The 20,655-nt window shown below is 42.5% G+C and overlaps 1 protein-coding gene across 1 annotated transcript in view; it reads left to right on the top strand.

Annotated features, from left to right (window-relative positions):
* The first annotated feature begins 102 nt into the window (after positions 1 to 102).
* The window catches only part of GALNT2 (polypeptide N-acetylgalactosaminyltransferase 2), a 109,233-nt gene continuing 88,680 nt past the window's right edge, over positions 103 to 20,655 (top strand). The window contains 1 exon segment of the mRNA XM_048486389.1: positions 103 to 319. Coding sequence (XP_048342346.1) covers positions 209 to 319 — 111 coding nt within the window. The 5' untranslated portion in view covers positions 103 to 208.

The raw sequence follows: 20,655 nt of genomic DNA on the forward strand, positions 1-20,655 counted from the left end.
GAGGCTCAGCGTGCTGCAACCATGGCGACGCACCTAGCCACGCCCCGCGCGGGGCTGGCCTGCTGGCGATTGGTCGGGGGGTGGGCGCTCGCCCTCTGCCCCCTGACCCTGCGCGGCGGCGGCGGCGGCGGAGGCAGCGCCCGCTGCCCGTTTCCTGCTGGCCTGGCGGCGGCTGGTGCCGCGGCTGCAGCACTGGGCGGGCGGGAGGATGCGGCGCCGGTCTCGGATGCTGTTCTGCTTCGCCTTCCTGTGGGTGCTGGGCATCGCCTACTACATGTACTCGGGAGGGAACGCCGCGCTCGCCGGGGGCGGCAAGAAGGTGAGTGCGGCGAGGGGCAGCCGGGCGCCCAGGCGGCTTCTCTCGTGGGGTAGAGATAGGCGGATCGTCCTTCCTTCCTTCCTTCCTTCCCACCCCTTTCACAGTCAGGTAGGCTGAGCCCCAGTGCCGGTGTCCTCTCAGCCTCGCCTTCGCCTCCGTGCTCGTCCTCCTCTCCCAGCGGCTCACTGCAGCCTGCGGAGCTGCCGTGGCTCCTCCACCCCGGTTTCTTCCCGCCTCCCTCGCGGAGGTGGTTCTCGGAGTCTCTGCAAATGGAGTTGGTGTTGCTGCTTCTTTTCACTTCCCTCCCATGAAACATGGCCGGGGTTTCTGCCCGCTTCCTCTAGCGACTGTGCTGATCCCTGTCTGCCTTCCTGAGCTCAGGGGCTGTTCGCAGGCGGCCTCCTGCTAAAGGCAGGCGAGGTTCCTTTTTCTGTGGGGCGGTGGAAGAGGGGGACATTGTTCCCCTCTTGGTTTGTTTGTGTGTGGGGAGGGGGGCGTCATTACTCGTGTGGGGAGGGGGGCGTCATTACTCGTCACTTTTCCGTCTCCACCCCAGCCTGACATTGGCCCGAGGTGAAATTGGCTTGCGCTTTGGCTCTCCAGAGAAGAGTGGAGAAAGTCGCCAGTACGCAAACGGGGACTGCCGTTCGTTTCTTCCCCTGTGCAGCGAAGGGAGTGCAGCGCGTTGGACTCCTCCTCTGAGCGCATTTTTTTAAAAGGCAGATGTTTGCTTTGTGGACTTCAAACTGGTTTTCAACTCGTTCTTGCAAGAGTCGCTTCCAGTCCAACAGAAGTGAGCCACGTCGGAGTTTGTGGGGAAATCAGGGTGGGAGGGAGTCATATCAGTGGAATGGGGAAAGCTCATAGAAATAATGTGTTACTCTGGATTTTCCGTGTGTGCAGGAGTTGCTCATCTCAAGCGTCCTAAATGCTGCAGTTGGTCCCTCTTTAATGCTTACAAATATGACCTTATTCTTTAGAGGCAGATAGTGACCCCCCCCCCCCCGGAAATAAATGTAGGCTAGCCTGAGACCAAATCTTCTGTTTTCAAAAGGTTAGCCCCATCCACCAGTCTTAACTATAACTTTGTTATAGTTAGTGGTTTAAGAGTTTTTTTTTTAAGTAAATGTGATTTCCTTTTCTCCTGAGCAAATTCCTTAGATTGCTCCTTTTAAAATATTTCTATCACTGTTTTGAAAACTGGCAGTCCAGAAGTAATTTCTTCTTGTATGCCATTGAACTGTCTTTATTAGTTTCTTTGACACATTATAACTGTTTATTGGATGGGACAACTTTTGGCAAAATGTTCACTGGGCAAGGTATTCCTAGAGCTACGTTTTTTCTTAATCAGATTATACCTGAGAAGCTCTGACCTGGATGGTCCAGGCTAGCCTTATCTTGGTAGATTCTGAGAAACTAAGTAGGCTTGGCCCTGGTTAATATTTGGATGGGAGTCCACCAAGGAAATGTGGGGTTGCTACACAGAGGCAGGCAATTGCAAACTACGTCTGAACACTTCATTCCTTGAAAACCCTGTGGGGTTGCCATAAATTGGTTGTGACTGGACCACCACCATGCATGAGAAATCTCAAGCCTTTTGTTGCAATTGGAGGGCATATTTAATTGATGGATGTGCAAATATTGGAGGTCAGTAGGACAGTTTGACAGTTATGTATAGCAAAATAGCAAAATTGAGTTGTTTTATGTGAAAACCAAAGAATGTGAGCTGTATGAAGCTTTGACTTCCATTGGTATGTTTCCAGTTACTGGAGTATAGAAGAAGTCATAAGCACAAGGTTATCTTTGTGCCTAAACTAATACAAGAAATATATCAAATTATATCAGCCAGCTCAGATTATGGTTTTAAACATTCACAAACTGATTACAGAAGCATATGGTAGATTTTTAGTTACTGGCATATTTCAGTCAATTGGCCTTGGGTGCCAAATTTTGCAATGATGGTAATCCTGAAATTTTTTGAGAACTGCAGACCACCATAGTAGTCAGAACTAATTTATTTACAGTGTAATTCTGTGCATAATTACTCCAACCTAACATTGATTTCAACGGAGTAGACTATAGTACCTTTAAATAGGATTGCACTGTTAGTGATTCATTTGATTCAGTGATGTCAGCAAATGTGTTGCAGTTGGACTGTGAAACTATTGCAGATATATTGAGGTTGTATGAGTGTTGTTGTTCAAGCTTCATCTTGGCTCTTAATAGAGCTTAGGCTCTATTAAGCTTGCTGTTCTATAGTTTAAGAAATCAGGCATGTAGAAAAAATTAGGGTGGTATAAAGAGGACATGAGACATCACAGATCTGTGGTGTGGGAAGTATAAAATAATGTCACAGTAGAGCTGAAGGATGCACCACAAATATATGTGTGTGTGTTTGTGGGAGAAGAGAATGACCCATTAAACATGGCTTGGTGATTTAGGATTCTGTTTTCTGTCAGCGAAGCATAACATTTAATCCTTGCCATTAAAATAGTCTAGCAACTGAAAGAAGAGGCATGTAAAAGCCATAGCTTTTGAAATTATTATAAAAAGCCTTGAAATAAAATGTGTTTTGTGTTGACTTTATAAATATGCTACAATGTTTCCTTGAGTTGTTTAATTACTTTCAAACCAAGCTATTATACCATTGTTCAGTATTAAACTATGCATTATCTAGTTGGATTATTGAGATTACAGGACATGAAAAGCAATGACCCATTCAGTGTGGGAAAAGGGCAGATTTCTTAATCCCTTTTTACTGAGAGAATATTCTCTGGGCTGATTTTTACCTGTCACCTCTGAGTGGTATCCTTGTGATGAGGGAAGTCTCTGCTGATGCCTGTGTTCTGTCACTGGCTTTTAAAATTCCATGCAAAAAGACACAGAATCAAATATTTGGAGCAAGTGGGGTAGGGGGTGGCAACAAGTTGAGAAATCAACTCTTACATGTAGTGATTTATATGGAATTTAGAGGGTGATCACCAGAGTAGCATCTGTGTTCATAAATGGAGAAGTGTCCTTTCTTCAACATTGTGTAAATGTGTGGTTTCTAACCATGTTTTGGTTCAGTATTCCTTCTTCTCCCTCACACTATTGCACAAAGTTAAAAAAAGAAAAACTTGGTGATAGGTAACTTAGCTGTTAACAAAAACTTAAAAGGCAAACATTTGTGCCATTATAATAATTTAGGGAAACTAAGGTACCTAAGGTGAGGTACTGTAAAATTTCGTGGAGATGCTGGGTGTGGGGGCATGCTTGTATACAAAAAAGTGGTATAGAGTTGACTGAATCTATAAGTCACAAGCAGTTTGTCCATTGCAGGCAGCATGGTTCCATTGTTCTTGCTTACTACCTCAACCTTTTTGAAGCAGAATGTATATATTATAGCCATTTTTGCATCAAGGTGTGGTTGATTTATGGTGCCCTCATAGGCCGTTTCTGCACAGATAGCTGATCGGGGGTGCATCAGCATAGTTCATGCCAGTGCACCCTCCGGGGCCATTCGCATGGGCCGTGCTGCCCCCAAAGGCCTCCTGCTGCCTTCCATAATTCTGTGGAGGCCAGGGGACATGCCCCTGTGGTCAGAGCGACACGTCTGGGGTCGGAGGTCAGGAGGTGTGTCCGCTGGCCTCCACAGAGTGACAGAAGGTGGCAGGAGGTAGGAGGTGTCCAGGAGCGGCACAGGAAATACTCTGGCTTCCACCCAATGCCATTCACTCGGGACTGGATGGAAGCTGAGCGAAGTTTAAAAACACCGTTTTGGGGGAGAGAGAGCCACGCTGCATCAATTTGGCGGCGGTGCTTGTGTGAAGGCTCCCCCCCCCAACAAGCGGTGTTTTACCAGGCTGAAATCACCGATTTCAGCCTGTGCAGAAATGGCCGTAGAGTTGGGATACAATCCAGAAACCTGCCATACCAAGACTACCAGAAAAATAGAAGCTCACAAGAAATATATCGTGCCAAAGTCTAGAAGACAAATTACATGTTCAAACATGAGAACATTTAATAATGATACAAGAGCAGTATGCAAGAAAACATAAGGTGCAAATATGAAAGTGACCAATGCACACTGTAGAAGAAGTGAAGCCTGCTGGCGGTCTAATTGTGTCCTTCTTCAAAGAATCCTCTAAATCAGCTAAGTATAATAGTTCTCCAGAAGGTAAGTGACTGAATGCTTCTACATAAATATGAAATGGGACTATCTGGGTCTTCCCCCATTTCACAGTGGCTCCATCAGTGACACGTAGTTACTTATAGCCTGCCCTTAGCAGGAGTATTATTTTCTAGCCACTAGAATAATAAATATGTGATTATAAAAATATTAATATCACTGTAGAAAACATTAAAGTCAGAAAATATTTCTTAAATATTAGATATAACATTTAAATATTATTAAATTTAAATTTATTATTCAAAGGTCTAAACAACAATAAATACAGTAAATACAAATTATTTTAAAAGCTATGATATGATCCCAGTTATATCAGCGGCTAGGCATTCAGAGCGTCATCTTGTCAGTTGCTCTAGATTGTACTGTGAGCCTAAACTTCAAAATATAACCATAATGCAATACAATCTAGAATACTAGATTTCTTAAAGAAGCACGCAGCTTTAAAGTACCATAAGCTTTAAAATATAACAAACTAATATTCTGCTCTATTTGTCTTATCCAGAGGCTGGATGCTGACATGAACAATGTGTCTCATGAATAAATAAAGTTTCATTCAAAGACAGCACGTGTAATCTATTTCATTGTTCAGACCAAAAGGGTAATGACTTTTGAAGCTGTGAAATGGGGGAAGATCTGAATTGTCCTGCTATTTATATAGCAGAATTCAATCACGTTCTAAGGGACTATTAGCTGATTTTGAGGCTTCTTTGCACAAGGACATAACTGGACTTCCAGCATGCTTCTTCCTTCTTCTTCTACAGTGCACACTGGACACTTTCACCTTTGCACCTTATTGTCTAGCATACTGCTCTTGTATCGTTGTTCTTATATGTTCTCGTGTTTGCACACGCATTTTGTCTTCTAGACTCTGGCACAGTATATTTATTTCCCCCCCACCTTTTAGATTTTTTTGATATGGCTACTATGATTCAGATAAAATTACTTAATGGAAGAACTGTCACATAGTTCCTTGTTAATAGTTGTGTGACTGTTTCTAGCTTGGCTTAAATGCTATTGTATTTCAGATCGGTCATGTTAAACTGGTCCATAAACAACTGGGAAGTGTTAATATATTCAGCAAGACATAACCTGAAAATAAATTAACCCAAAAAAGGAGCCACAGCTCAATGAACACATACTTTCCAGTACACAGTGCAGCAGAGGTGTTATGAGGTCAGGGCGGAGGGTGCAACTTCTGTGCATCTCGGTGGCTACCAGCCCCACCTCTCTCCCTACCTCATGAATGAGGAAGTGGAGTATTACGCTCCCTGCCGCCTCCTGCGCTCCTTGTCAGCCTCTGCCCCCCACTGCAGGGCTCAGCAGCCGGGTGGGGGAACATGTGGGTGTCCCCCTCTTGTGCTGGCTCCCTCCCAGTACCTCCTGCTGGGCAACCAGTCTGTCTCTGGTGCAGCTCTGATGTTTTGCAGTTTCACTGGCTCAAGGCTCAGGTCAGCTTCCCGCCCTTCTCCAGGTGGCTTCTCCGTGCTCAGGGCTAGAATGGGGGAGTGCTTGTTTTCTTGGGCCCATCAATCACCTCAAGGGTTTCCCAGAGCCGCTTCAGCCCTGGCCTCAGCAGGTGGAATGACTTGCTACAGTCTAAGCAAGAGGCCTGTTGGGACTTACTGTCTTCAGGTAATCAAAATGTGCAGTCTCATGCTAGAGTGCCCCTGACCAGGTGCAGTATTTATTGGCCCAAAGACTGCTCCCCTCACTGGAATTTGAAAACGGGGTTTCTGGTGGTTGGAGGAGGCTTTTTTTTCCTTCCTAAGAAGATCTTCCTTCATAGCTTTTCTGATGGTTGATTTGGCTGCTAAGTAAAGGTGTACATTTTTCTGAACTAAAGGGCTGCAGACTTTGCTCTGTTAAACTGATGAACTAAATCAGCTAAACTTTTAGCTGGTTAATTGATAGGACTGATAGTAGAAAAAGAGGGGAAGGAAAAGAGGTGAAGGTAACAATTAAGGGCATGTTTCATTTTGATTATTTTGGGTTTTTTGTTTTGCTAAATAGGGAATTGAAATGGTAAATCAGAAATTCTGTAATTACAATGGTTCCTGTGCGTATCTTTTATATTGTTAATTTTGTACATAAATGCTACAATTACACCTTGTGCATTTCACAGTGACCACACTGTTCACAGTTTTTCTCCTTGTGTGTGGAAGCCTGCCTTTCTATCTGATTTACCTCATCCATTTGATGAAGTGTACTTGAATTCACCAAAACGTATGGTGTAGTAAGATGCCATAAGGATCTTTTAATTTTTTTTCTGTCATCTGGTTGTAGTTTTATTTATTAAAGTTCATAATGTAGACATACGGTTGCTACAAGAACATCTTTCCATCTGTTTCTCCATCCTTCCTTCCATTTATCTCTCTATCTTTTCTTTGTTTATCTAGTCTTCCTTTCTTTTCATCTCTCTCTCCATCTTTTCTATTTCTTTTCATCTCTCTCCACTGTTTTCTTTTTCCCTTTCCCCTTCACGTTCCAGAATTGCAGATCCTATCTTTCTCAGAACATCATACCTTTACTACCAGTATCATTAGGTCTTTAGAATGTGAAAGGAAGTTCCTCCCCCACACACTATCTTAGCCTTCACAGCCTTTTCTTTTTCAATAATGGGGATGAATTATGAGAGCTGGTTTCTTTTTGGGGGGAATTCCTTGGAGTAGAGATGAGTACTGTAGAGATGGTCAATATTTTATGTCTATGCTGTATACAGGTGTCAAACTCGTGGCCTTCCAGATGTTATGGACTACAGTTCCCATCATCCCCTGCCAGCATGATGCTAGCAGGGAATGATGGAAACTGTAGTCCATAATATTTGGAGGGCCGTGAGTTTGAAACCTATATTTGAATGGAGACAAATAGGTGTGGAGGTATTTCAGGTAACAAAAAGGCATTGCTTTGATACAGTTATCTTAAAAAATGGATGTTTGATGTTTGGACTGGGGTATAATTTTAGCTCTTGCCCCAAGTGCCATTTTCTGTAGCTTTGCCCCTGCAGTGCATTCCATGCTAAGATTTGATCATACCCAGTGTAAAAGGTTCTGATGCACAAGGCTGGCAAAGGCCTCTATTTCAGATTCTGGAAAGCTGTACTCCATAAATATCAAGCTCTTAATTCAGGTGAAACTGCTGCATTATAAAAGAAGTAAAGTTGCACAGCAAGATACATTTCTGGCCCAGGTCCACAGTCTGAAGAATGGAATGGCACCAGAAACTTAGAAGCTGAGCCACTTTCGATCCAAGGGAACAAAACTTTAATGGAGCTAATTCGGAATCCTTTTTCTCAAGGTTCTGCTAATCTAGTCTCCAGAACACACCAAATAGTTGCATTTCTTTACAACCACACAACACTGGAACAAAGCTTTGGCAGATTGGTAGGTGCAGGATGCCTCCTGAAAGCTACTTCCCTTCTTAAAATTATAGTCAAAAAGTCACAAAAGCAAAAGTTAGTTTTTCTGACTTGACTATGAAACTGCATAAAATGTTCCAGTCTACAGTGATGTTACAGAATGATTTATCTGCATCGACCACAAAGCTCTTAAGCAAAAGTTATAGATTCTTTATAAGTATTTTGTATGGCTTGAGATCCCATAATTTTAAATAATCCTTAAAGGCAAATTGATATTATGCCAATATGGTAATAAGTGAGCCCTGATCTGGAGGGCCTAGGCTAGCTTAATCTCATTAGATCTCAGTAACTAAGCTGGGCATGATAATTCACTGAATCAAGGGCATAACGATTGATTGATGGTTCAGCCAGCCATGTCACTGTTCACTCATGATATCCCACCTTAAGCCTTGTGGGTTGTTGTTGTTTTTTTTTGCAAAACATTTTATGGATTCTTTGATTACTATATTAAGTAATCCGTTGGGAAATTCTGAAGTGCTCACATACAAATACTGTGATGTATTAAAACTTGGTTTTGTTGAACTTCCTGCAAAATGGAAGAAGCCTCTCAAACCAAAGTATGATGCTAAAAATACTTAAATGGGCAAATTGGCGTCTCTGTGTATAAAAATCAACTGAAGATTAATAAGCTGTCATATCTGTGGCATACCAGTCACTTATATGGCTGTCATATATGGGTGCTTGCCAAGCAGAATGAGACAGTCCTAGCAGTTTTGTGATGATTTGCAAAGCTGTAGAGTTATTTTAAGTTTCTTACCCTTACCCACAGTCTTAAAATGTTATGGTTTAAGGGAAAACCCTCTTGTAACTTACAGTTCTACCTGTACTAAAGTAAACAATCAGTAATAGAATTTTGAGTTTACTACTCAGTTTTTGTCTGTTCTGTTAGTATTTGCCTCCCACTTCTTAGCCTTTTGTCTAAGATTGAGTGTGGTATTTGCCTCCCGTTATTCCAGTTGCACCTTCTTTTGCCTTCTCCCATCGCTGCAGTGGGAAGATGGACTCTGGGGGAAAGGGAGTGTGGATATGAGGGGCCTCACAAGGGATGTCTGGATTTTCCTTCTGCTTGATTCTTATAGGTTAGGATTTTCTGAGAAACCATGATCCCAGTCTGGGTAACGTATAAAATGGACCATTTTTGAGGAAGATCTGCAAATCAAATACTTTCTGTACTTAAAGTCTAGCTGTCTTTTAATAAAAATTGATCCCACATATACTAGATTGTAGTAGAAAATTCTCATTTAGATGGTTGATTACAGAATCAGTAACTAGTTGTAATTTCTGTCAATACGCTCAAAAATCTTGCAAACGAAAACCATTTAGGCATAGATACCAATCTTTATAAAGTAGCTCTCTGGTATTAAGTATCAGCAGAATGACTTACATGTTTCATCCAAAATATGGGTGCATTCATTTGACGTAGCTGTTATGATTGGGGTTCCTGAACAAACAGCAAAGTGTTTATTTTCCCAAGAGTGGAGAGTTGGGAAAGCAGGTACTTTGGTTCCGCTATTGGGGCCTGCCTGCTAAAGGGGATCTGATGGATGGGGATCATAAAATTCAATCAGGGCCGAGGGCTACGTGCCAAGGGACTCCCATTGGCAGACAGCAGAGAGGCAGGATTCCTAACTTTGGATGGGGAGGGGGGGGGAGGTTTTCACCTAAGCAGGCAGAGTGTCAAAAGCCTTCCTTTGTTCTTGGTTTCAACACTTTGCCCAAATGTGGTGACTGAGACCATGTTTGCTCCATCTGAAGATAACTAGCATTATGTAACTCAGCTAGATATGTTTCCCCTTTGTTTTGTTTAGATCTGTATTCTCCACTGTGATGGCATCTGGGGGTGGGGGATGGGGTGCATTTTTTGTTTGTTTTTTGGGTGTGGATTTGAAAGACCCGGAAATTTTCAAAAAAGCTGAACCCCCTACTGGCTTTATTCAGTTTTCCCAAATTTTCGGGGTTTTTTTAATCTGAAAAATGTCACCTTCCTCTGCTGCCTTAGCTCTTCCCATGTGGACTTGGGAAGTGAGGGGCAGGGAGAGCTGAATGTGGAGAGGGCTGACTGCTGGGCTTGGCTGTCCTGAACCCAGCAATCAGTTCTCCCTTCTGCCACTTCCTAAGTTCATGTGGACTTCAGAGGCAACGGTAGGGAGAAAACTGAATACTCTCCCTGCTACTTCCTCCTTCCGCAGGGTATGTGGGGGGAGAGGGTATGTGAGGGGGAGAAGAAAGGGCAGAAAGAGAGGGGCTTTTGTGGCATTTTTTTGGATCTGTTTATTTGACTTAGTTTAATGGCTGCCTTTTTGGGGGGTTTATTTTCTGTAATGACTACTCTCTATGTATGTGTTTTAGTTTAATTTTTTAAAATAAAATTTCCTTCCTGTTTAAGAAAGCGAACTGTGTCTGAAATCCCTCCCATACACTAATGCCGCTCATACACATTAAGGACTTGCACTCGTGGAGGAAGCTAAGGTAATTGGAAGTTCTGCCCTTTGTACTTGCTCAGAGGCAGCTTTACCAGCTGGTTAATAAGTGAGAAACCTGGTTTTATATCTTGGAGTAGTGGCAAGAAGAGGAAACATGATTTTACACGCAGGCAGACACATAACATGCATGTAAGAACAGACAGACCCAGTGTGGGAATGTGACAGTAATTAGCCTCCCATCAAATTGATTTTAAAGAGTTGTTAAATTTCCTGATGGCCTACTGTACATGTGAAATTAATAATGGCTTTAAAGAGGTGTTTTCAAGAAAATAAATAGTACTTAATTATGTCAGTGTAGAAGATGTGTTTAAAGTACTTCCAAGTTCTGTCCTTTCTGTCTCCAAAACTGCACGAAACTCATTCTAGTTAGTGCTTGCAGTTTACTTCTCATGCTTGTTGGCTGCTTGCCACAGTTCTTTTTGTGAGGAGATGGAAATGATGCTGCTGGTAAACCAGTCCATTTGGATTTAGCTGATAACTCTAAACTGTGCAATGGTAGGTTAGTCTGCTTAGCCGTGTATGAAATAACTGTTATAGTCTGAGCTGTAGTTGAGTAAGCTGCATGACAGCATTCATCCAGTTAGTTCTGCAGCATGAGGCAAAAAGCTTATTATGTAGCCAGTGGCTGTGTACTGCTGTGATTTTATCTGAAATGATGAATACTGATAATTTAATTCTCATCAACAGATGTCTTTGTCCCGCTACACAATCAAGTGTATAATTACTGTAGTACTATACTGTTGGGCTAGTGTGGTAGTACCATGGTTACAATCTCACGTTAGAACCAATTTTCAAATTCCCGCTCTGCCATGGAAGCTCACTGTGTGATCTTGGGTCAAGCACTCTGTCAGACTAGCCCAGTGTCATTGTGAGGATAAAAAGGAGGGTGAGAGGATGGTGTTGTAAGCTGTTTGGTATCCCCAATGGGGAGAAAAACAGGATATAAATAAATGCTTTTCTCCATGCCTTTTAATGAAACTTTAGTTGTTGAGACATTCACATTGTCAAGAAAATATAACAGAAAAGAAACTATAGTCAGCAAATTAAGCAAGCTTTATAGTGCTTTGTATCTAGAGAAATGGTTCATGTATTTTTTGATGTTTTAATTAGTAAATGTTCTTTACAATCCCATTAGTGAAACATCCAACTTTCTTCTGATCTGTCTAGGTGACAACTGAATGGCAATTATAAAATACAATAGCTAACCTGCTATGAGAGATGAGAGGAGGTTGTTCTAAAGGGTAGATTTAGTGAAAGATGGTACATTAATTAAAAACTAAATTTCTTCCTAAATTCATGTCAGAAATATGCATGGATGATTCAGCTTTTGCCATGGGAATATATCTGCATTCCTGTAGAATTTTGTGAGGAGATAGAAATTCAGAAGAATATAGAAGCACCATCTTAGTGTCAAATATCAAGGTTTGTTTACTGCTTCTAATGCATAAATTGGGGGCAAGATAATTTAATGTTGATACTAGCTTCTTGGAGTTCTTGGGCAGAAGACACAGCTGCAGTGGCTTTGTCTGTAGTGCAGTCTTGTCTCCTGTGCTCCTCTTCAGCAATGCTGCTGTCCCCAGTAACAAGTTAGTAGAGAAGGAATAAGCTAAGCTTTGCTAATTGAAAAAGTATGGCCTGTTCCTACAGTGTGTTTTGTTATCTCCGCCCTGTGATGGCAGTGAATGTATATGCTTTGCCCAGGGGATTCCAAGCCCTGCATGTATAGAGCAGTACAACCCTTACTGTAGCGATTGTCCCAGATTTGTCTACTTGACACTCCTGTAGCAGAAGATAAAGTAATAGTGAATGGGATGGAAATATTTATGTGTCAGACATATACAGTAGTGTTTTATGTTTTATTCAGGCTAATCTTTTCTGTCAGAATATGTGTTAACTGTAGTACTATAGCTTGTTTTTCGTGAGGAAAATTCTCAGTCCCATGTTTGGAGAGTGGTTTTTTTCCCCTGGTGTAACAGGCTGCAGGTTGATGTACCCTAGCTAGAAACAGTGGACCAGAATTGGCATCTTCATAGGCTTTTTTGATATGGCAGGCTCGTTGTCTATCTGTGCCAGTTCTTTGTGTGTGTGGTTGACAAGAGTGGGAGCTTTCATGGTTGGATATAGAGGGGGGAGCAGGTGCCCTGGGTGCAGAAAGAAAGCAGCATCAGAGAGGGGATAGTGGTGCGGCGGCAGCAGCCACTTGTCAAAAGCTGCGGGTGGCTCCCCTTCCAGCTCTTGTGCATTCCACCCTGCTGAATATGTGCAGTCAGGTGATGACATCCTCGCTGGTAGCCCAAGTGACTGGGAGCAGCACGATGAAGTAGAGGCTGCATGTGCTTGGCTTGGCTTGTGGGTTACAGATTGAGTTGAGTCACAGCCAGGCAGCCCACCCTTGATTCTTGTTGCTCCCATCAAGGCCCCAATGCTCCCAGTTGCCAGCCCTGCCTCTTTTGCCAGAGTCCGACTTCTTCCTGCCCCTGGCAGTGAGACGCCTCAATCCTAGTGTGGGGCAGGGGAAGAAGAGGCAATCCTGGTGCGAGAGAGGAGGGAAGGAGGGGCAATCCTGGTTATTTTTATAGAGTCAATCTATCTCATATTGGGTCTTTTTTCTTGCTGCCTTTCACTTTTCCTATTTTGTTTTGAGAGTGGTGCACTGGTTAAGAGCAAGTAGTCTCTAATCTGGTGAACCATGTTTGTTGCCCCACTCCTACACCTGAAGCCTGCTGGGTGACCTTGGGATAGTCACAATTCTTTGGAACTCTCTCAGCATCACCTGCCTCACAAGGTATCTGTTGTGGGGAGAGGTACGGAAAGGAGCTTGTCCTTACAGGACAGAAAGGTGGGGTATAAATCCAAATTCTTCTTCTTTTTTCCAGTGATTATTGCCTTCTCATAATGTGACCAAAGTAGCCCTCAGCATGTTCATTTTAGCTTCTAGGCACAGTTCAGGCTTAGTGTAATCTGTGTGTGTGCATTATGTACAATCAAGTCACTTTCAGTTTATGGCAACCCAAATGTTCTGTTCACAGACTTGCTCAGGTTTTGCAAACAGAGGGACATGGCTTCCTTGATGGAGTCAGTCTATCTCATGTTCAGCCTTCCTTTTTGCCTGCTGCCTTCCACTTTTCCTAGCATTATTGCCTTTTCAAGTAAGAGATTATTTCAGAAATAAACTTGCCTGAAGAACTTACCTGCTAGAGTTTTGTCTCAGATTTGCCGTAGAGTCTGAGTGAGGAAAGGGGACGGTATGGTTGATTCATGCACTTTGATATCTGCCTTGGGCACCTCAACCACAAACTGGGAATGTTGGGCATTCATATGTGAGAATGAGAAAGGGGTGGATTGTTCAGGCCAGATATGTAGACTTTTGTTCTTTCAGCCTTCGTATCTTCAGCAAAATGATGACATGTGCACACTTTTGCAGGGTGGGATGTATTTTCTCCATACTATTTTCGGGTCATTATACTGCCTAAATGATATCTTAGCTGTAGGAATTGAATTGTTTTTCTATGAGCTTTATATTAAAACTGGGGTAATTTGTTTTCGTCACCAGCCTAGCTATGAAACACCTTGTTATTCTTTATCAATATAATACTTTTAAAATACTGCCCTTCCTCCAAGGAGTTGAGGGTGGCATCATTCATTCTTCCCTTCTCCATTTTATCCTGTGTGGTATGTTAGGCTGAGACTATATGACTGGTTCAAGGTCACAGAGCAAACTTTCATGGCAGTCTTTCATGGCCAACAACAGGGCATACAGGCTGAGAATAAAGACTTTGAATCTATTTTCTTTATTTGATTAGTGGGCTTCCTTTGTTGGAATTTAAATTTCCCCCATCATAGCGAATTCTCTACCACATTTCCATCTTATTGGAATACTGATGGCTTGAGCTTGCAAGAGCTCTAGTTTTAGAAGATTCCTCCTTTCACTTGCTCCTCTCCCTTCCAGCATTCTTGCCATGGAATGATTCTTATAATTCCTCTAAGTTCATTACAGTCTGTCTTCCTAACATCTAACATACATGTCTGGCTATGAATGCCCTTGGCTTAGGACAACAAAATTAATTCTTGGAGGAATTAATAGATAAATAACGTAGAAGTGTTGTCCGGGAGTGGGCAATGGGCCCAAAAGCCCTGACAACAAAAGGAGCGAGGGGCCCACAAGCGGCCAGGAGAGCTGCGGAGCTGGTGAGCCGTGTGCCTCCCCCACAAGCAGCTCGGAGAGCCACATAGCTGGTGAGCCAGTCACCTCCCATACAAGTGGCCAGGAGAGCTGCGGAGTCAGTGAATATGACACCTCCCACGCTGGAGCGGCCAGCGAGGTGGCCTTCGGGGGAACCCAGGCAGCTGGCCTCAGCCGGCGCTCAAAGGGTCGACAGCGCACAGCAGCATGGGTGAACGGCCTCCCGCGGAGTCCCGTGGCCCCGACCCAGCCCTGCCGAGCTGGGCAGAACATGGACCCCACCCTCCCCTCGAGGTGGGGAGAAGTAAGACATCCACTTGTTGTCGCTCAGACAGGGCGCTACAGGGGGTGGAGGGCTGGGGAAAAGATTGGCCACCAGTGGAAGGAGGGGCTGATATAGGGTAGGAAAGGATATAAGGGGACAGAAGAAAGACACTGGGATGGGTCTGTGTGGAGAAGGGTGGAGGAGGTGAGCGTGGAGAGAGAGAGTTAACAACAGCGCGAGAGCGTGGAGAGAATTAAAGCAGAGGAGGGGTGAGCAGGCAACGGAGCAAGAGAGGGGCCTGCGGAGTTCTCAGCCAGGGACATTGCAAAGGCAGAATAAAAGTGGAAAAGGGGTCGAGGAGGTATAAGCGACCTAGGAAAAGTCTGCCCTGGGGCAACCTGTGGCTCCAACAACTGTCATTGTCAAACCACTCCCCAGAGTCTAGAGGCGAAGACGAGCCTGTCAGAGCTTGGGAAAGGGACAGTGGGATGGCATAAGCCCCTGCGGAAGGGATGGCGGCAGTGGGGCTCTACAAGTTTAATTATTTATGAACAATTCATAGAAGTCAACACAATTTATTCTATCTTTAAAAGAGCTGTTGATCATATGTGTATATTATAAACAGGGATTTTATACATTACTATATAAAGAAAAATATGTATGTAATATAGGGGGTGTCATTTTTTACTTTTGCCCGCTTCAGAAAAAAAAAATAGGTGCAGCTCTGGGAGCTTTTTAAAGAACATTGCTAAATGTAGACCTGAGCAATATAGCTAAAGAATTAACTGCCACAGTTGACACACTCATTACCTTTTCTTTATTGATGAGGAGTTTAATTCAAATTTGGATTTGTATCAATGAAGAATAATGGACTCTCAAAAAGCACTTGAGCTGTCTTGGCAAAAGTCTATAAAAGCAAAATTAGTCTTGGTGTACCAATAAATGTTACTTTGTGAATGCCATGATTGTTTTAAAAAGATGATAAAGCAGAATTTTAGTACATGAGCAGTTGATAACATTACCCCTCACCTCCCACCATTGTATCCGGTGGGGTTGGGGGGAACCCTGTATGAGCTACATAGCTCAGGTGTTCTCGTTCCCCAGTAATTTGCTAGTATGAAGCTGAATCTAGAGAAGTGGTCTTTTTTTCCCTTGAGGGTATTTTCCTATACCAGATGATTCAATTTACTATATGCAGCAAAATAAGGCATAAACTAATGTGACTTTTTCCATAATGTAGCTATAGTATTTACTTAATTAAATTCTTTAAAATATTTATTCCGCACCTTATCTCTCCACAAGGTCAAGTTAGCTGTGAAGATGGCTTCAGTGAGACAACTTCTTTTTTAAGTATTGGCATGTAAACAGAAAACAGTAGTCACACAACAGTGGATAATTCACCACTTATGTAAAACTATGTGAGGGGATTTTTTTTTAAAAAAAGGTATTGTCTAGAGGTTTTTTTTTTTCTTGAAAGGCATCTTTCCCAGATCTCAACAGAACCAATACTTGAGATGTTAAAATGCAGCCAGTTCATGCTACTTAAATTTACTGTTCAGTTTGTAAACTAAAACTTATTTTTGGCAGTTGGGAGTGGTAATCTTCTATAATTAAACAAGATGTGATTACAAAATAATGTGGTAAGAAGATGGAATTCTTTAGTGGCATCTAATTACATCCCCAGTTTCATAGCTGTTATAACTGATTGCGCTTCTGGTCACTGAATCTTCATTGCTTTTTAGCTCTGCTTCTCAGAGCTGTCCTGTAATGTGCCCAAATATGCAATCTGTGTGTATATATTTGCTTTTGTTTGCAAAAACCAGTGTCCTGAGTAATTACTATTGGCTGTGTTGAATACAAAATCAAGATATGCCATTTAATCCAAGCGCAATGAAGAGGGAATAGCTTCTTAAGAAAATGAATGGTTCCTTCCTAATAAATATGTAAAAGGCATGTTATAATCCCTCAAATTATTTAGTTTGGGGATGAAAAACCCCATACATGTCACTGCTTCATTTTCATATGTGAAACTGTTTCTGTGACATGGCCATCTTGTGAAGAACAGACATTTGCATATTTGGAAAGAGGTGTACTACATGCAATCATTATCATTCAAAATTAGCCTTTCACTATAGTTTTGGAAGGGAATAGTCTTGAAATTAATTGATCAACATTAAGGGTACTCTAACATTACTTTAGAATGCTTATAAGCTCCCTTTTCAGAGATCTACTTGAGTAGGTTCACAAGGAAAACAGTATAATATGATCATAAAACTACAGTATGAAAACAAGTCATAAACAGCACAGTGTAAGGCACAGCTTGCTGGACTTTAATGTACTGATAAACTAATCATTGAAATCTAATCACAGCTTAAAATCCATCTAAATCCCTTCCATGGACTAGAACTTCCATACAAACTGGCACGCATGTCCTTATGCCACATTTAATTAAAAATACAATATTCAAGGAGATGCAGTGCTTCTCAGTATTAAGGCTGTAGACTCTCACCTGTGTTTTTGATGCATAAGATTAATTATGGGACTTCCACATGCACATAGAGGCATGATATATGCTCTTTCCTTCTGAGAGACAGGAAATCTTAACATGGGTGATTCCTGACTATCAAGGAGTCTGGCCTAGAATTATCCCAGCCTTCCTGTCTTCTTGAGGGAGTTACCAGTTTTCCTCAGTTCATTTCCTACACAGACTTTCGTAGGTGCTGCTGAGCAATGGCCCTGCAACTCATCTGAATGTACCTAATCTATTTCTATGCTTTTAGACCTACTTCTCATTTTTTATTTTGAGGCACTCCTCATCCCCTCAGTCTTCTAAGGGTTGAGTGACTGAGGCACAGGAAGACATGGAGAACTTCAACAAAGCCTTGGACAGCTTAATTTCCAAAGAGGGTGGGATCCACAAAAATGGGGAGAAGGGACTATTCCTTGTTATGGTTGAGATACCTGCAGAAGAACAGTCAGTAGCAGATGAGCAGAGGCAGTGAGAGGACCATGTTACACAAATTGACCACGACTCAGAGGTCATCTGAACAACAGCAGCTGATTCTGGTGGGGAGATCCTTCGTGCCAATAAGATGGTGGGTACTTAGTCCCAGCAGAGAAGTCAGGGAGACAGGGCACCCCCATGGAGTGAGGTTGAGACACCTCCCCTCTCTTCTAATCCCCATTTTCTGAATGGCTCCTGAAAATAGTTGACTGGCTTTGCTGTGCAGTGTTGGAGGAAATTTGGTCCTGGCAAGAGCAAATCATACCTTCCCCACAAGGGAAATGAAGAACATATCATTCAAGGTCCTCTTCCAGCTCTCCCCCTTCTTGTGGATTGTTTAGATGAGAGGATTCCTCAGATAGGGAGCAAGCTGCAGGGCATAAACTACGGCTGACTAATGCTGCACAAAAAAAATTGGTGGTGCACAGACTCCACTCTTTTCACAGTGACCTAGCTCAGGGGAATAAAAAAGTTTTTCTGATGAGGAAGAAGAGGAAATGTCTGAGGAGGAGATAATAGTCCCAGAGCAACCCAATCATTTCTTTAACTAAGAGGACTATCAGTGACTATTAGCCAAGCCAATTATTGTACTAGAAGAAGAGACCATCCTAAAGCCAAACCCAAAGAGAACAAGGAATTTCCCCTCCACATTACCTAGTACAGAAAAAGTAGTGCTGTTCTAAGAATTTGACCAAACCCTGTTTCTGATAAACAGAACCCAGGTTTAGCAGATTATTCTCACAGAAAAATCAGATGAGGCCTCAACCCTTGCAGTTGTGGTATCAGTCACATTATCTCAGATCTCAAGGACACATACATCATTTGGGCTAGGAAGGTGGTTCAGCTGAATCTTGATGAGAGCAAAAAGACGAGGAAAGGTTCCAGTAGGATTCATAAAGCAATCACATTTATAGTTGATGCCACTCTCAACACTTTCAAAGCCGACATGTTCTGCCCCATTTCAGGAGCAAACAAAGATGCACTAACTGGAACAGAAACGAACAAGAAAATAGACCAGAATCTTTCCAGTCCAGAAAAAACCAGCTACACCTGACTTCATGGAGATTGAAAGGCAAAGACTTCTAAGACTAGGCTATTCAGCAAGGGTCACAAGCACCATGCCAGCACCCAGAAGAGCTTCTATGTCAAGAACGAATAAGTCTTCAAGGAAAGTACATGCCAGGTGATGCAGATGGAAACAGACTTATTAGCCCATATGCTACCCCAAATTTTGGAGTAAAAAAATATGTTACATAGATGAGTGACAGCCCTGGCTACAAGCTCCCACCCCCCCCCCCCCCCCCCGATTGATGGATGTTTGATATCCAGACATTTTCACATAGTCAGGTTTCTCAAAGGAGTAGCCCATGTCAACCCTCCAGCTGTTGATAGTTCTTTCTTAGTGACTGCACATAATTTTATCAGTGTGCACTCAACCTCCATTTGAACCTTTGAAAGAAGTTCCACTAAAATGGTTGCTAATGAAGGTCCTGTTTCTTATAACTGTGACTTCAGCCAAAATGATCTCAGAATCACACACTCTGTCACCTGGGAAAGGTCTGTGTGTTTTCACAAGGACACGTGGTCCTAAGAACAGATCCAACATTCAATCCAAAGGTCAATACTTCCACCACTCCCAGAAATATATTGCCTTCATTCCATATACAACCATCTCACTCTAAAGAAAAGGAGTGGCACACGCTCAATCTTCACCGAGCCCCAAAGATCTACATCAAGCACACAGCATCAGTTTGTAAAACAAACTCTCGTCTTCTTAGTGTGCCCACTCCACATAATGTTTGGAGTGGTGATAAATAAGACTCTAAGGCAGTGCATCATATGCTTGTCAAGCTAGGAAGTTCCAGGTAGTACTTGGAATTACAGCTCACTCTGTTCATATTGCTGCAACAAATGCAGCATTGAATGCGAAACCTTCCATTGAGGAATCTGTTGATCTTCATCAGACATTGCTGATGCAACCTTCAGCAAAAGTTGCAGGTGAACTGATTTTCCCATCCACCATGAGATACAATTGTTTTTGGACATTGCATTTCCAGATGCTCTCCCCTTCAGAATGTGAAAGGGAGGGCATCTTTCCCTGTCTTGATTAAAGGGGGGGGGGGTGTTGAAAGGTCTTTTCTCCATGTTAATGCTTTCTTGTTTCCTAAAGTGTTGAATGGGTTACTTACTGTGATATAGTATCTGTGAGATAGATACTGGCTTTGGGAGTTACTGAGGAAAGTGGATGACTCTGCTCTGAAGACAAGAAGTCTGGAAGAATTTTAGCCCCACCTTCTTGATTGATGGACTGGAATCATCCATGTTAAGATCCTCTCACTTCCTCAGAGATGAAGGAACCCTCACATTAACTGCCAGTCTAAGTGCTACAGTAAATGCCAAAGAGAAAGTGCCTTTCTCTTTGGTTATGTTTACTGTGTTATGCAGTCATTCACATTCTTACAGGCTCACTGCTTTTAAAAAAAGTTAAAGTTTAGTCTTGCATTGCAGGAGTAGTGGTATAATCCAAACCTGAGCCTTGGGCACAGTTGGAATTTTGAGAGATGATACCATATATCATGTCTGTCATATGACCTGTCAAAAGCTGCATGTTATCCGCAGGTTGTTCCCAGCTCAAACCACCAAAGTGGTCTTATGCTATTAGTAAGAATGGCTAATTATACTAATATTCACCCAGTAAAAATAAATTGTGATGGGTAACCTTAGTTACATGAGCAAGTCTTTGTGGGAACAATGTTAGGGTTAAGGTTGATGGGGTAGCATAGTTGAAGACAATACTGTGGGAACTATAAACTTT

Source organism: Sphaerodactylus townsendi, linkage group LG01, assembly GCF_021028975.2.
Source record: "Sphaerodactylus townsendi isolate TG3544 linkage group LG01, MPM_Stown_v2.3, whole genome shotgun sequence".
Classification (NCBI taxonomy): domain Eukaryota; kingdom Metazoa; phylum Chordata; class Lepidosauria; order Squamata; family Sphaerodactylidae; genus Sphaerodactylus; species Sphaerodactylus townsendi.